The sequence below is a fragment of the Pleurodeles waltl genome, chromosome 11, assembly GCF_031143425.1.
Source record: "Pleurodeles waltl isolate 20211129_DDA chromosome 11, aPleWal1.hap1.20221129, whole genome shotgun sequence".
In the NCBI taxonomy this organism is placed as follows: domain Eukaryota; kingdom Metazoa; phylum Chordata; class Amphibia; order Caudata; family Salamandridae; genus Pleurodeles; species Pleurodeles waltl.
The window spans coordinates 942856702-942871626 of NC_090450.1; the positions used below are offsets into that span (position 1 = coordinate 942856702).

The 14925-nt window shown below is 44.8% G+C and overlaps 1 protein-coding gene across 1 annotated transcript in view; it reads right to left on the bottom strand.

The window, feature by feature from the left end:
- Positions 1-10669: 10669 nt before the first annotated feature.
- The window catches only part of PRR14L (proline rich 14 like), a 317487-nt gene continuing 313231 nt past the window's right edge, over positions 10670-14925 (bottom strand). Inside the window, exon 9 of the mRNA XM_069215089.1 lies at positions 10670-13205. Within this exon, the coding sequence (XP_069071190.1) occupies positions 12929-13205 (277 nt within the window). The 3' untranslated portion in view covers positions 10670-12928. The remainder of the gene's footprint in view (positions 13206-14925) is intronic.

Consider the following 14925-nt stretch of genomic DNA (forward strand, 5'->3'; position numbering starts at 1 on the left):
TGCCAAAACTAGAACTGGTATCCAGGTGTTAGACATAACTCCCATTACCTTAAAGGTACTGCTGAATTGGTATGGTAGGTTTTCAAATACTTTTAAAAAAAATAAGGCAAAATTGCACAAGTTCTTAATCTTATTAGATGCGTGGTTCCACAGACGCACCTTTAGCACATGCAGGTGCCCGTTATCCAGTGTGCTCTTCCTAAATTGTGGGATCACCAAAAGCTTTCAGTTCCTTGTTCCAAGCCTTCTTTCTTGTACCTACTGCCTGACCCATAATTTCAGGTCACATGCCTCAATGATGGGGGCAGAATAGACTGGCGAGTGAGATTTCGGGGAGGCCTTCTCCCCCTCAACCCCCCCTAAAAGAACTTGAGAGGCAGAAGGAGTGCATGGTGGGAGGAACTAGAGAGCTACAACAAGGAATGACTGCGCAGGTGTGGCCTGGCACTGGGAGTGACCCCACCTGCCTCGGGCCTGACGCGAAACCTACCAAGCAATAGACAACAGGTGGGTGGGGGAAGAAACAGACCACTAAAAGCAGTTGCAAGAGTGTAGACCACACTGGGTCTTGGAGGATGGCAGTGGCCGACTGTCATCCTTGCGCCAACACCTGCACCTCTCTCTCCTGGTTGAGGAGACATCCTTCTGCACTTGATCTTGGGTTCTACGACTACCCCAACCAAAGCGAGCTCTGGAGGACACGCCGTGAATGTGATATGGAAGCCCTGCTCGGTCAAAGACAGCACACTGGAAACTCGTACAGTCAAAATGGGGACTGACCAAGTGGGGGCAGAGGGGAAGACAGACCCCTTAGCCACCAACACAGTGACAATCCTGGAGGGCATAAGGGACACAAAGGTTTTGTTAGAAATGCAAATCGCCGCTGTTCTGAACAAGATGGGTCTACTGCACGAAGATCTTAATAAAACTGGCAAACTGCGTAAAAAAACAGAGGACCAACTAGCCACCCCCTTGTCGACTTAAGGAACTCACACAGAAATGCGCCACTATGGTAAAGGACGTAAAGGCACTAACCAACAGACTACAAAATGTGAAGGGTATATCCTGTTGACTTAATGTCAGACTGGTGGGTCTGCCGGAGAAAGCTGAGGAGCCCAATGTGGAACTCTTTGTGGTGGAATGGCTGGCAAAAAACTGTCCTGCAGGGTCACCACTACGGTTCTGCTTGGTGGAGCAGGCGCAAAGAATTCCTGCACGACCTCCACCCCCGGGGGCAGTCCGGCGCCCAATCCCCTAGCCTGCCTTATGAACTTCAGAGACAGGGATGTCGTCTTGCGAGTGGCGGGGAAACACGGACTCTGGTTCACTGAAGGCCTATCGGTAGACCTATACCCAGACTATATGAGGTGTGTTTATACTGGTCAAGAGGTTGTTATGGCAGTTAAATCTCAGATATGAGCTCACCTATCGAGCAAAGCTGCAAATAGTTCAAGGGGACAAAGCACACTTTAACGGCGCAGGAGGCCAGGACGTGGTTGGAATGCTTGGGATCGTGGTCCCGTACACAAAAAGACACCAGATGGCAGCAGGCCCCTTCTCTGAAGCGGAACACCGGGTGCACCATAATCTCGCCTACAAACAGTGCTTTAAATGGGCCGGCACTCTCCGGTACTGAGTACCGGCACTTTTTTATTTTGCGAGGGAGAGTACCGGCATAACTCAAGAAAAACGTAATACTTTTAATTGGAGAGTACCGGCACTTCTCAGAAACAAGCAGGTACTCTGGCACAGAGTACCTGCACTTCTAGTTTTCCATTTAAAGCACTGCCTACAAAGGAACAAATAAAGGCAGCCCAGGAGAAAACAGGGATGGAAGTTAATAACTGCAGGGACGTTCTCAGAAACAACAAATTGAGGGCACTAGTCTCGGAGGAGCAGGGCAGCAGTTCAGATCGGACAGAGATGAACCTGGAACCAGAAGGCGAGAGCTTGCCTGTGGCCACTCCCATGATGGCTCAACATCTGGGTTAGGGGGGTGTGATCGGCCCGTTATTTGTTGGTCAGGCATACTACAGAATGCTGTAAGAGAGTAAATTTCCCGGGGCCCCATTGGGTGCGAGAGGCAAGGGAGCCTATTTTGAATTCAGAGAATGAGGCAAGAGATGAAGGCCTAAAGCCTGCCCTGTAGGCGAGGCCTCAGGTTGCGTCCCAGCGACAGAAGCAAGGAACTTTGTTGTAAGCTTATTGTTTGGGTATCAGATGTACCATGAATTTGCGGGGGGGGGGTATTTTCAGGACACGGAAAGGTGGGGGAGTTTTAGGTATTGTTTACATCATATTGGAGTACCAAGGCACATGGGGGGAGGCAGACCATGCACAATTGGAGATGAGCCATACAGGAAGAGGAGGAGATATACAACCACCGTGACTCAAGTACAGGCAATGATGCTGTTAATGTAGAACATTAACAGGCTACAAAGCAAGGTAAAGTGGGGTCTGGTTACTAAGGTTCCGGGCAGGCATAAAACAGACATAGGACCTCATTATGACTTCGGCGGTCCTTTAACAGGACTGCTGAAGCTGCTGCAGGCAAAAGACCGCCATTACTGGAGGTCTTTTGTCCACCATATTAGGAGTGTTCCGCTGGCCCAGCGGAACACTCACCGCAATATGGATGCAGGCTCGTAATTGAGCCAGCAGCAATGTTGTGGAGCATTGGGTGCGACAGCACCCGTTGCGCATTTCACTGCCCGTAATTTGGGCAGTGAAATGCACGATGTGACTGTGCATGGGGTCCCCTGCAATGCCCATGCCAAGTGCAGGGTTCCCTCCCCCGTCCCTTCCCCCCTCCCACCAGTCTTTCCAGAAAGGCTCGTGGAAGGGGACTCATAATCCCCAGAGCGGCGCTGCTTGCAGCGCTGCCCTGGCAGATTACAACCGCCGGGCTGCAGGCTGGCTGCAGCCTGGCGGTGTCGGCGGTTGGACCGTGGCGGCTCCGCCACAGTCATAATGGGGCGGTCGGACTGCCATTGCGAGGCTGGCGGTCTTAAGATTGCCAACATCGTAATAAGGCCCATAGTGTTCATACAGGAAACACATCTTATTAGGGGAACACAGTAGCATGGGGAAAGTAAATATAGATTGGCCTACTACACAAAGTAAACTTCAGAATATTGGGGGGGGGGCAGTGGGCTGGAGATCATCCTTCCTAAAAAGACCTTACCATTTTATATGACCCTCACATGGACAGATGCCGGCAGGTGTTATGTGGCACTATTGGGGGAACGTGAAGGCGAGCATATTCTACTGATCAATGAATATGCCTCACATGGCTTACAGACTGAAACACTCCGTCGGGTAGGCATGGTTTCACTGGAGGCCCCTCCGACACTTCTGGTAGTTGGAGGAGCCTTCCACCTCGCACTAGATACCCAGTTACCTAGAATGAGCAAGGGGTCAGCAGGAGAGGTGACTAGAGGGAAATTGGAAGGATTTACACAGGCAATGGGGGTGTGTGATGTTTGGAGACTTCTATTCCTATCACTTGAATACCCACAATATGTACCCTAGACATGACTTTTTTCACCCCCGGTTGCTCCCTAAATAGATTCCTTGAGGCAGAATATTTAGCCAGGGGGATAAGTGATCACTTGCCTTTAAAAGCGACTCTGCCCACCGGCCGGTAGAAGGGAAGATGTCTGGAAAATGAAGACCTGGCACCTGTTAAATACACAAGAGGTCCAACGACTAGACGAAGCCACCAAATTTTACTTTGAGGAAAACAAGGGAATGGCACAGAGCCCGATCAACCTCTTAGAAGCGTATACAGTCGCAATGAGGGGAGTGATTTATTACTGGTGAGAGAAGGGAAAGACTTAGTAGGATGGCCGCCTTGGAAAGCTGACACAACTAGCGAGGGACTTTGCAACTTCCCCCACGCGCCAGTTGAAACCTGCAATGGACTTGAAGAGGACCAAGTATATGACAGTGGCTAGACATGAAATAAAAATGACTTTCTTGGCAAAACAGAAACACATATATGAAGCCCGAAACAGAGCTTGCAAACTGCTGGAAAGGCTGGGCAGCAGGGAAAGGAGAGAAATTTGAATTTTCTAACTTCTGGCAGTCAGGGGAAATAGTGAGCGATAGCCAGCGCATAACAAAGACCTCTGCAGGCTATTTGGAAATGTTTTGCAGCACACAACTGCAGGTCACCGAGTTGGAAATACTAGACTTTGTGAAAGACTGCTCAGTGAGGCGTCTGGGACCACAACAGGCGAGAGACCTTGAGGCAGACATTTCAGTGGAAGAGGAGTCCAAGGCCATGGGATTGATACAGGCGTGAAAAGCTCTGGGCCCAAGCGGTCTACCAATCGAGCTGTTCTGGAAGCTGATGAAGAGGACAGCAGAGCCTCTTCAGGCTGCCTACATGGCTGCATTTACGACAGGGGAACTGCCAGAAGATATGCAGACGGCAACAGAAGTTCTGAGTCTGAAGGCAGCGAAAACCCATAATTAGTGTGAGTCCTATAGGCTGATTTCTTTGCTCAATCCCAATGCCAGAATCTTGACAAAGGTCCTAGCAACGAGGCTACGGGAGGCGGTAACGGATTTAGTACACTCCACTCAAGCTGGGTTTGTGCCAGGTCAATCGACCAGGCTGATCCTGAGGAGACTACATAATCTGGCTGTGGTGAGAGCTTCAAATGAGGGTCAAATTATTGCTTTGTTTGATGCTAACAAGGCCTTTGCCTCTATGGAATGGCCATATCTTTTTGAGGTCCTGGTCAAAATGGGCTTCTGTCCAAAATAAATTAAGTAGGTCAGACTGTCATACCGCTGACCGAAAGCCAGAGTGAAGGTAGGTGGACACACCTACCGCAAATTTCAGGTACAGAGAGACAGGGATGCCCACTCTCGTTGATCCTATTTGCACTGGAGACAGAAGCACTGGTGACATGGGTATGGATGGATGCACAAGTATTGGGATGGCCGGAAGGCACTGGATAGGAATAGCATATATCGTTATACACAGATGATATTCTGTTGTTCTTAACGAAACCCGAACAGACCCTGTCCAGACTGCGGGATATCTTTTTCATATTTGGCAAATATTCTGGATTTGCCATAAATTGGGAGAAATCCCTGCTATTCCCGACAGGCTCTTGAACATCGGAAGAACTACCCCCTACTGCTCAGAATGGAAGCACAGAGGTTTAATTAGCTTGGAATGTGGATAACTCGCGATCCAGATGAGCACTACGAGGTGAATATGGTACCTATGCTCCAAGGGCTAGAACGTGACGTTAAGCACTGGTGCACGTTGCCCCTCTCGTTGCTGGGAAAGGCAGCAATGTTCAAGATGGTGGCCCTTCGTACACTGTTGTATATCCTCCAAAACAGTCCATGTAGAATCCCGGATGCACTGCTCACCAAGATAGACACATTATTAAGAACACTCCTCTGGGCAGGGGGACAACCCCGCACTGCTTTAAAGGTTCTCCAGAGATCCAAATACGAGGAGAGGGGTATTGCCCTACAATGCATCCAAAAATACTATGAGGCAGCAGAGATGAGCGTAGTTAGCGACGGCTTATGCGGATTGGGGGACCAAGCCTTCCGTCAGGATAGGAATGGGCAAGCGGAGTTATCTACAATGCTCTATATGGAGGAGGACTAGCTCCCAGGGTAGGCCCTGCAACTAGGACAGTAGTGGATGCCTGGAGAAGTCCAACTAGGGAAATGGGCTGGAGCACTAGACTGACCCCGAAAACACAGCTGGTTGAGGGATCCGGATGCGGTCAGTAGGTCCACTTACGGGCTTCTGTGGATAGGATTAGATTCTCCACACTGGTAGATGATTGGGACATCAATGAGGTAGTACAGTTGCGCTATTTGAGGAAGGAATAGCGGATTCCAGAGAGGCAATGGCTACATTATGGCCAATTATGACATGCCCTCAGGGAATGTGTGTCACTAGAGGAGGAGACCCAGGAAGGCTCCCCACTGGAAGGGAGACTGTTGGATTGATGAGTGGACAGCAAACGTATTTCATTGACGTATGGCACTATAATAGGGGATACACATATAAATATAATAGGGGATACACAAACCCCCCCTACTAAAATTGCAGGACAGGTGGGAACAGGAACTGGAGGAGACAGGTGATGAAGACTGGCAGATGGCATTGAGTTTCTTCACAGAGGTGGCAATTAGGGCAAGCTTCTGCCTAATCCACCTCAAAATCCTACACGGAACATATTACACGAGACCCTTACTGCACAGAATTGGTAGAGCGGAGAGTGCAGATTGTCTTAGGGGATGTGGGATGGAAAGCACACTGTTACACACATTGTGGGGCTGTCCCAGTGTGCAGGATTTTTGGGATGGTACGGGGTTTGTTGGAGGAAGCTACCAGGATGTCCCTCAACCTACAGCCCAGATTGGAGATTCTGGGCATGTAGGGGGTCGACAGATGTGTCACAGTACCAGAAGCTTATAGTGAATTTGGGCTGCATGGTGGCCAAGAGGGATATCGCTCAAAAGTGGGTCTTGTGGGACACCTCCCTAGCACCACGACTGGGAAACAGGAATGGATCATTGCAAGCTTGTGGAAAGGGAGGTATATATGGGATGAGGTTGCCAACGGAAATCTGAAAAGAGATGGGGTAGCCAGGGCCAGAGGTACACATGAGGGTTCACATGGCATTACTTGGTTAGGCTCAACTTGATGGGAGAACATACAGGTGGATGGATAATAAGAACACAGTCGGAGTATGTATATGTATCTGTAATACAACTGTTTCACTGATTGATGAGTGCAGTGGTCGGAGGTTATTGGGGGATATGGGCGGAATCGAAGGCACACAAAGTTGATGTAAAGTTATTTTGTTAAGTATAAAACAATAAACAAACCAATAAAAAAATCCCTCGATCATCAAGTAGTTTTATATAAATATTGAACAGAATGTGTCTTTACTAGGAGCGATAATATATCCCCCCCACACTTGACCTGAAATATCGGACCTTTCATCAAGGAAATAAACCACCACAATGAATTTCATCTTAACAGTCCTTAGCTTCCATGTGATCACCATTGCAGCCAAAAACTAAATTTGAGATTTCTAGCTAGCTTTTTGCAAGACACTCTTTCAGGAAGGTTCGCATGTCAGTGCCATCCTTTAGGGGTTCACTGATCTAACACTGATTTCGAGGTGTTTTAGTCACTAGGGACAATAAATTTCCCAAAGTGACACTCGAGTGGTTGAAGCTCTTTTGCAGCAGGGATTCACTTGGCTGCTTTAAATTAGCCTCTGAGGGTCTTAGAAACACTGAGGTAGAGAGCAGATATTCTATAAGAGACAGTAGATTAACTTCCACGTCAACTGGGCCTCTTCTCTAGGTTCAATTTTAAAATATACCCTGCTCATGTGTGGGACTAGTAATTATTTGACTAAGGTCCGAAGCATCAAGACGGCCTATAATAGATCAACTAACTGGATTCTCTGTGGATTGTGATGCCTAATATAGGAAAATGCCAGATTGTTAATATATCCATAAAAAAATGGTGTACTCCATAGGAAATCTGTACAGAACGACTGCTGTCTGAACAAGGGGCTATATTTCAGCTCAGTCATCATTCTTGTCTTCATGCTACTTCTCATACCAGTGAAATCTCCCCTTCCCAAGCAGGGCATAGGGCTTTGAACAGGTTCATATAAAATAATATAAAAGAATAAAAACTCTCACGGTGGAGTTTGCTTGATACTATTTTTAAAGCTGCAAGAGTTTCTAGAATTTGCCGGCATGTCTGGTGAGAACTTTTGTAGTAGCAATAACGAGAAATTTGTAGAGGATAATGTGCATATTTCCCCTTTGCCTGTGCGCTACACATGTTTCCTGGGTTATAGGTACTCAATGGCAGTAATAGTACAACGCTCACTTTATATGTGGAACATGCGCACTTTGGGGGAAAACAAATGTGTCCCCTCTTGGAATGTTTTATGCAATTGAGGAGGCAAACACCTATTACCAACTACATATGACCGAATGCTTAAAAATATAGCTATGCATGGAGATAATGGCATTGTAAAAAAAAAAAAAAAAAAAAAAAAAAAAGTTTCCTTTCCTGAACCCTGCCAAAACTTTGTGTACCAACTGCTTTTTCTTTCTCCCAGCAAGCTAGGCATCCCTTTCCCTGGTCACTATCTCCTCTTCTGAAGCCTCTGCTTTAACTTATCACCCTTGTCCTACTAAAAGAAAAGAACAAAACCTATTTGATTGGATATAAAGCAATATCTGTCAGCATGTGTACTCCCTATTTTTACTGAGAAAATAATCAGTTGAACAAATACTTTATCACCTGTCTCTTGAAATACTGAATGATCTGAATAGGTTTAGAATATCTTGTCTACATTAGGGCGCCATTTTGTCTTAGGCAGCTAATTATCACAGAGGTGAATTCATAAGCATCCCTCAAATGTTGTCATTTACACCTCAGTATTGCTGCCAGGGATTTCTGGCTTTAAGGTGGCATGTGAAAATTGAAAGAAAAGATATTTAAAGTATTTCCATTTTGAAAGTGTGTACTATTAAACAATAATGTATTGTTAACATATGTTTTATTTTACTCTCTCACCCGGAACTCGGGCACTGTTTTAGAATTAGAGCAGCATCTGTAACTGTGGCAACTCTGCAACTAAAGGCCATAGGACGGTGGGTTCACACGGGTCTTGAATAGACCGGGCCCCTGAACCGAAGGAATTTCCATGCAAAGGATACACCATGGTGTTCCTCCCAGTTCAGAAATAGAAGATGCAGAGACTCATGGAACGAAACAAAAGGAATTCAAGCGACTTTTCCAAGCCACATTCATGTCTACACTCTCGATAACAGGCCCAGGCACAGACTGCCAATTAAAAGAATGCACATGCATTCAGATAAAAAAGATACACTGTCCTCGCAGCTTCCTCTGTAGCCTTTGACCTTCGCATGGGTCTTCTTGACTCAGTTCCAGGACATTATGTCTCCTCGAGCCGGTCCTCATCAAAAGTGTAAGTCAAGGGTGGAGATACTCTCCATTATGGCTCAGCTCCATATCAACAGAATATTGTATTCTGCTTGTGAAGCAAAAACATTGCTGAGCACATCTCGAGGTCTTTAGGATTTAAGGCCACAGGATAAACAAGCATTTGCAATGTAATGGGTCTCGTGTTTGCTCGAATTAGAGCTGTAAATTCCTGACTGGACTCTACCTGCCACTTAAATTGAAAAGTAAAACAGTTGACATAAGACAGCCGATTCAAAGCGCCATGGCCAGCATGAGCACGAAGGAGAGACACAAAAAGAAAAAGAAGTTCACTCGCAGTCAAACGTATCGGTGCTCGTGCAATTATCCATGTAAAAGGGCCAGTCTGCAAAGCATTAACAAAACTGCCCCAAGGAGGGACAAACGTAAAGCATTTACCAATGATGATAAAGGATTTTTGAAAGGCAAGCCCATCAACGAGTGAATGTGATGGGCGTGCAAAGGGCATGGTTAAAAGCCCACAATTTATACCACAGGTCAAAGCGCTTGTATGCTCAACCTAAAAAGGGGAGTGATAGAAAATGGAGATATGTAGGATGGCACAGTTCCTCATAGTTTGGTGACATTTATGTTTACTATATCAACTGTAATCTGAAGTGTATGCAGGGGACAAGTAAGCATCTGTACATTCATGGTTTTACAGAGATCACTTTAACCATACTTTACCTGTCTCTTAAGCTGCACTCTCTCTGGTGCTATGTTAATATTTCCACAGGGATGATTCTTGGTGCTTCTTGCATTAGCACTCAAAACATCTTGGATCTTCCGTTTCCTCTTTGGTTTCTGCACTCCCACATTTTTGCCTGTCTAGCACAATCTTCAAAGCATCACTCTTTCACACCAACAATTTTTTTACTGCCTTTTTTATCTCATCATTCACGACTTCCTGTATTTTCCTCGAAATTCATGTTGTCCCTCCTTTTTACTTTCCCTGTATCTGTTACTTCTAACTGTTTAACCTTTCTCCCATTCGCTGACTCGCTGTTTATTCAACCAAAATGTATTTCAGTCTTTATTCTCATCTGCCAGGATTACTGGAATACTCTTCAGCTTCAGATCAGATTGTTTCCTTGTTATCGCCACTAAAAACGCTTATGTAATTTACTGCTCGCTTTATTTTTAATATTCCTAGCTCTGGCCATTCTATTCAATTTCTTCCCATTGTCTTTAAATCTGCTCATGGTCCTTCTCCCTGAAACTAACTTTGCTCCCTCTTCTCAACCTATTAGACCGTCCTCTCAATTGTTGAGTTAATTTTCTTTACTTGGCACGATCAATGGAAATCTTGGCTCTCCGCAATGGCCTCGATCTACTCCTCAGCTCTTATGTGTTTCAGTCTCTCCAATCTCCTCTCTTTGCATCTTGTTAGTCTTCTCAAGCTTTCAATGAGCCTCATGTTTTCATCACTAGCAATTATCTTCTTCAGTTTCTTTTTCCACTCAAGTCCCCTGCTCTGTTCTTTTATTAAGTTCTATTTCTGTTTAAACTACACTTTGAGCACATCTCTGATGCTACATCCCGAGTAAGAGCTGATGAGCAAATAGAGTCCAGAGCAGAGAATCAAAAGGTTGTCAAACATTTCACACTTAAAGTCGGTGCAAGTATATGAATACACAGAAATGCAAAAAAAATATTTTTTCTTTATTTATATAAATTAAAACAAAACACAGGTACAATGAATATTAGATGCACTCAAGCAGTAAAAATAAGGGCAGCTGCATGTTTAAGGGCACATCACAAAGTCCTAAAATGGTTCCTCAAGTAAGCAGTACGATAAAGTGGACCCATCCAGGCCAACTGCGTTAAGGAACGCCTTGCCTGTTCCTTCTTTACTGGGTGGGGAGGGGATGGGACTAAGACTGACTACCTGCAATAACATGCCACTTCTACTTTATGTTAGCTGTTAGAATTGTGATACAGGTCTTCAGTTCAATTAATAAGGGATCAGCCAATAACGCATGCAGGGAACTGCGTTTCCTGCTCCTAGTCTGAATAAATCAAAGAAATCCGTCCAGTTAAAGGAAGAGTTCAGAGGATCTTATTGGTAGCCACTGAGAAGACGACAGATTGTACCTCTGAGTACTTTGGAAAAATACACCATGTGCACTACATATATATATATATAATAAGGAGTATGTTTTTTTCAGTTTAAAAAGGCAGGATAATAAAATATATTGGTTGGCTGGGAGCTGAAGAGAAGGTCAGCACAAAAAGAATTGGTGCGAGTTGCAGACCCCCTCAAGTGGACAATATCAATGGAGCAAGGACCATGCACCATGGTTACCTTTCAGAGATGTGCGGTATGCATTTGATACAGGAAAACCCTGCTTCCGACTGTTGAAAAGACGACCATCTGCTATTGCTAGGACTGATCATCACCAGAAATGGATCCCATACGCTATGTGACAGTCCCCTAAAACGAGCTTGGAGAAGGCACTGAACTACTGCTACAAGATTTATACTCTAAAACTCATGCCAGCTCCCTGTCATCTGGAGTACAAGCAGTACACTTATCTGAGGGGCAGTGGAGGTACACTGATAACCTACCAGTAGTTGTAGACATGTAGAAAAATTAAGGGAGCAGTTTTGAAAGTCTTGGAATAAATGGATTCACTCACCCACTACTAAATCTGTGTCTCACTTTATCGCACCGGTAATATTCTAAAAAGGGAAAAGGATCCCCTAAGCACAGCAAAGGGGACCGATGAGAGGAATGGTAACAGTGGGACCAGGTTAAACAGAACCTTGTGTAGCGCTGACCTACTTGCCTGGGAACTATCCCAGGATGCAACACTGTTCCTTTTGGAAAGAAAGGGTCTGTCCAGCAGGCACCTCTCTAAATAAATCCAACCAAATATTTCAGACCTATAATCATCATAACTTTAGCAAAGCAAATTAGAATCATTTAAGTAAAGAACACTTCAGCAACCAACTGAACTCTAAAACATACAACAAGCACATGATCATTGTGTAGAGGGCAGGGTCTCTCATCTGCAAGAACAGCGATGTGTGAATACGTATAGTCTAGCCACACGGACAAAACCTTCCAAGTACACGTAAGGAGTAGAACAGAACAAAATTCACAACAAAAGAATGGAAGGAAGATGGACATTCACCTGTCCTGTAGCATACCTGAGAAGGTAATCACATCCCCTACCCTCAATAATTCTCTCAACAGCGAGCGCACACATCAGCAAGCACACACATATTTTAAAATGGCCCTTGATTTTAATGGAAAAAAAAAAAAAAAGTAATATTAATATTGTGTTTCTTTAAGATTAAATTTCCTATAAACAGAAAACTACAAAATATACAAGTGCAATTTGTTTTCCAGTGGGGAATATCAAAGGCTCCTTGGTGGATGTCTGTTTGCAACCCCAGCACCACTGGGCTACGGCTACTCAAATGCACACCAGGGCAGCCATCTTGCTAGGCGGGAGCTGTTATAATTCATCACAGTACCACTGGGTCAGGCAGGCAGAACACAAGGTTAAGTTAGCAAGAAACAGGACACAGAAAAAAAATCCCCACTCGCCAATTAAGGCAGACTCTATGCCACTATAAAACAGAGTTCCATGCCTGTCTTCAAACAATACGGGATTAGTCCACTTAGCGATTAGTCCAGATGAGCCCTGGAGTTTGAAGCGTGAGGAGGACAAAGGCTACTTAACAAGAAAGATAAAAGTATGCTTCATCCTTAAACTCTCTTGCTTATGAGATTACTTGTTAAAGAGAGGCCCAGACATCAACTGGTCACCTTTTAATTAGTAGTATAGAAGGCTGGTTGGTCTACTATGCACCTGCTCCTACTCACTGGGGGAATGTGTTTGCAAAAGCCAGCAATGTTGAAACAGTCGGGAATCACAGGCTTTTCCCCTCTCAGTGGCCACACATTGCCTCGCGGGCATCCTCCTCGGCCAAAAAGATCTCCAGGTCCATTAGCTTCTGAATGAGAAGGGCATCCAACTCACTGCCATCCAGGGTGGCCCGTCGGCCGCGGGTGGAGCCACCCACTGCTTTTATCTTCCCCTTGGCTTTCCTTTTCCTTGGTACAGTGAAATCTTGAAACTCCAAAACCCGCTTTCGCTTCTGCTGGCTGACAGCTACTAGAGCTCCATTCTTCTCCTTCGGCTCCTCGAAGATTGTCTCAAGACACCTGAAAAGGATGTGGACACATGACTGAGTATATTTATACAGTTACACTATTTTTAAGTCCAGGACATTTTTTCAATTGCTAACGATTCTAAACAAAACACGATTCATTATGCTAATTGCTTGCAAAGCTTGCATTGTGCTAAAACTGCCTCAATGTGTTGTACAGGGAAAAAAACTACACGATAGGGCAAAAGTTCACACCTGAAGGATGGGGTTGAAAGCAGAGTAAGGGAGGCGAGGCCCATGGGAGAGGCAACAGCAGAGTTCGGTAAGCGAGGACTTTGGTTGAAAGCAGGGGCTTTGCGGAAGTGGATTATGATAGAAGTAAGAAAGGGTTGCACTGTGGACAGATTTGCACATCGCTCAAGAAACTCTGAAAAGGGGTAGAGCCGCGATACATTTCAGTATGCCTTTAGCATGCCTGTGGTTTGAAGGGTAACTAGGCACTATATCTTGGTCAGTTAAATAAAACTAGGTCGTCAGATCGCAGTACTTTTTGTGCTCAATACTTTTTGTTTTGGAGATGGAAGAGTGAGCATTGGAGGGACAGGTGAAGAGTCACCTGGGCCAGGTACAAGGCGCTGGTGGGGTTTGGTTGACTGAATAAGAAAGTGGGGTGGTTCTTACTGATGTTCAGAAAGTGGTAAATAGTCACAATGCTAATGGACAGTTACATACTGGCTTGTTAACAGAAGCCAAGGATAAGGGGAGTATGGGTTTGAGAAATGGCTGGGGTGGGCTGCTGAAGGAAATGGAGAGGGGAAATAGACAAAGAGCTGTTGACGGAGGTGTGACAGCTAGTTATTAAAAACTGAGAAGTGGTTAGGAACTCTCTCCTTAATCTTTTAGGAGAAAAGTGCATTACTGTAAAAAATATGTTACCAGCAATCAAAGATACTGTTTGAGAAAAAGAGAAATGATGTAGGAAAAGGCGGGCTAACCACTGATTTCCCTTTTCAATTTCCACTTGTGTACAGTGGGCTGACACTGCACAGATCGTCTTGTGATTGCGAGATAGTACAGACTACCAAGAGATGGTGTCTGCCAATATCATTGGACTGGACATAATTTCCTTACCTGTCCCATACATTCTCCACCATGGGCACCTTTATTACATTCACCAAGATTAAATATCTGTACATATATTTGAGACTCTAACATCCTTTCAACAGAGAAGTAAAGGTATCCAATCATAACAAAACAAAACTTGTGCGGAGGAGCCATTTTCTTTCTTTTATTATCTTTGCTATTTTTCAACTAAGTGAATATGTTTAAAACGTACTACAAGGTCTTAAAATACATGGAGCTGCATAGCTACTCAACGCCATTTTAATGTCTCCCTTAAACAGATTAAGTGAAACTGGTCCAACCGGTACACCATTGCACAAAGTAAAAACTGCATTGCTGCATTACGGTAGCAAAGAGTCACCACAATACCACCACCACCAAAAAGGGGTGAACTACCACTAGCATGCACGATTGTGACAGTTGACCCCTGGGTTCTTTAATTCCACTCTATGGAGAGGCTGACACAAAATATTAGGGAATAATGTATTGCTTAATTTAAATTTGTAAAGTCTACCATCATTTTGAAGACTTTTTTATGGAAGTAATGTTTGCGTGTCTAACCGTTCTTAGTGGCATCTTTTATGATTTATTTATTCGGTAATGAGCAAAAATTATAATTAAAAAAGGAAGAACAATAACTTAGCAACAAAAGC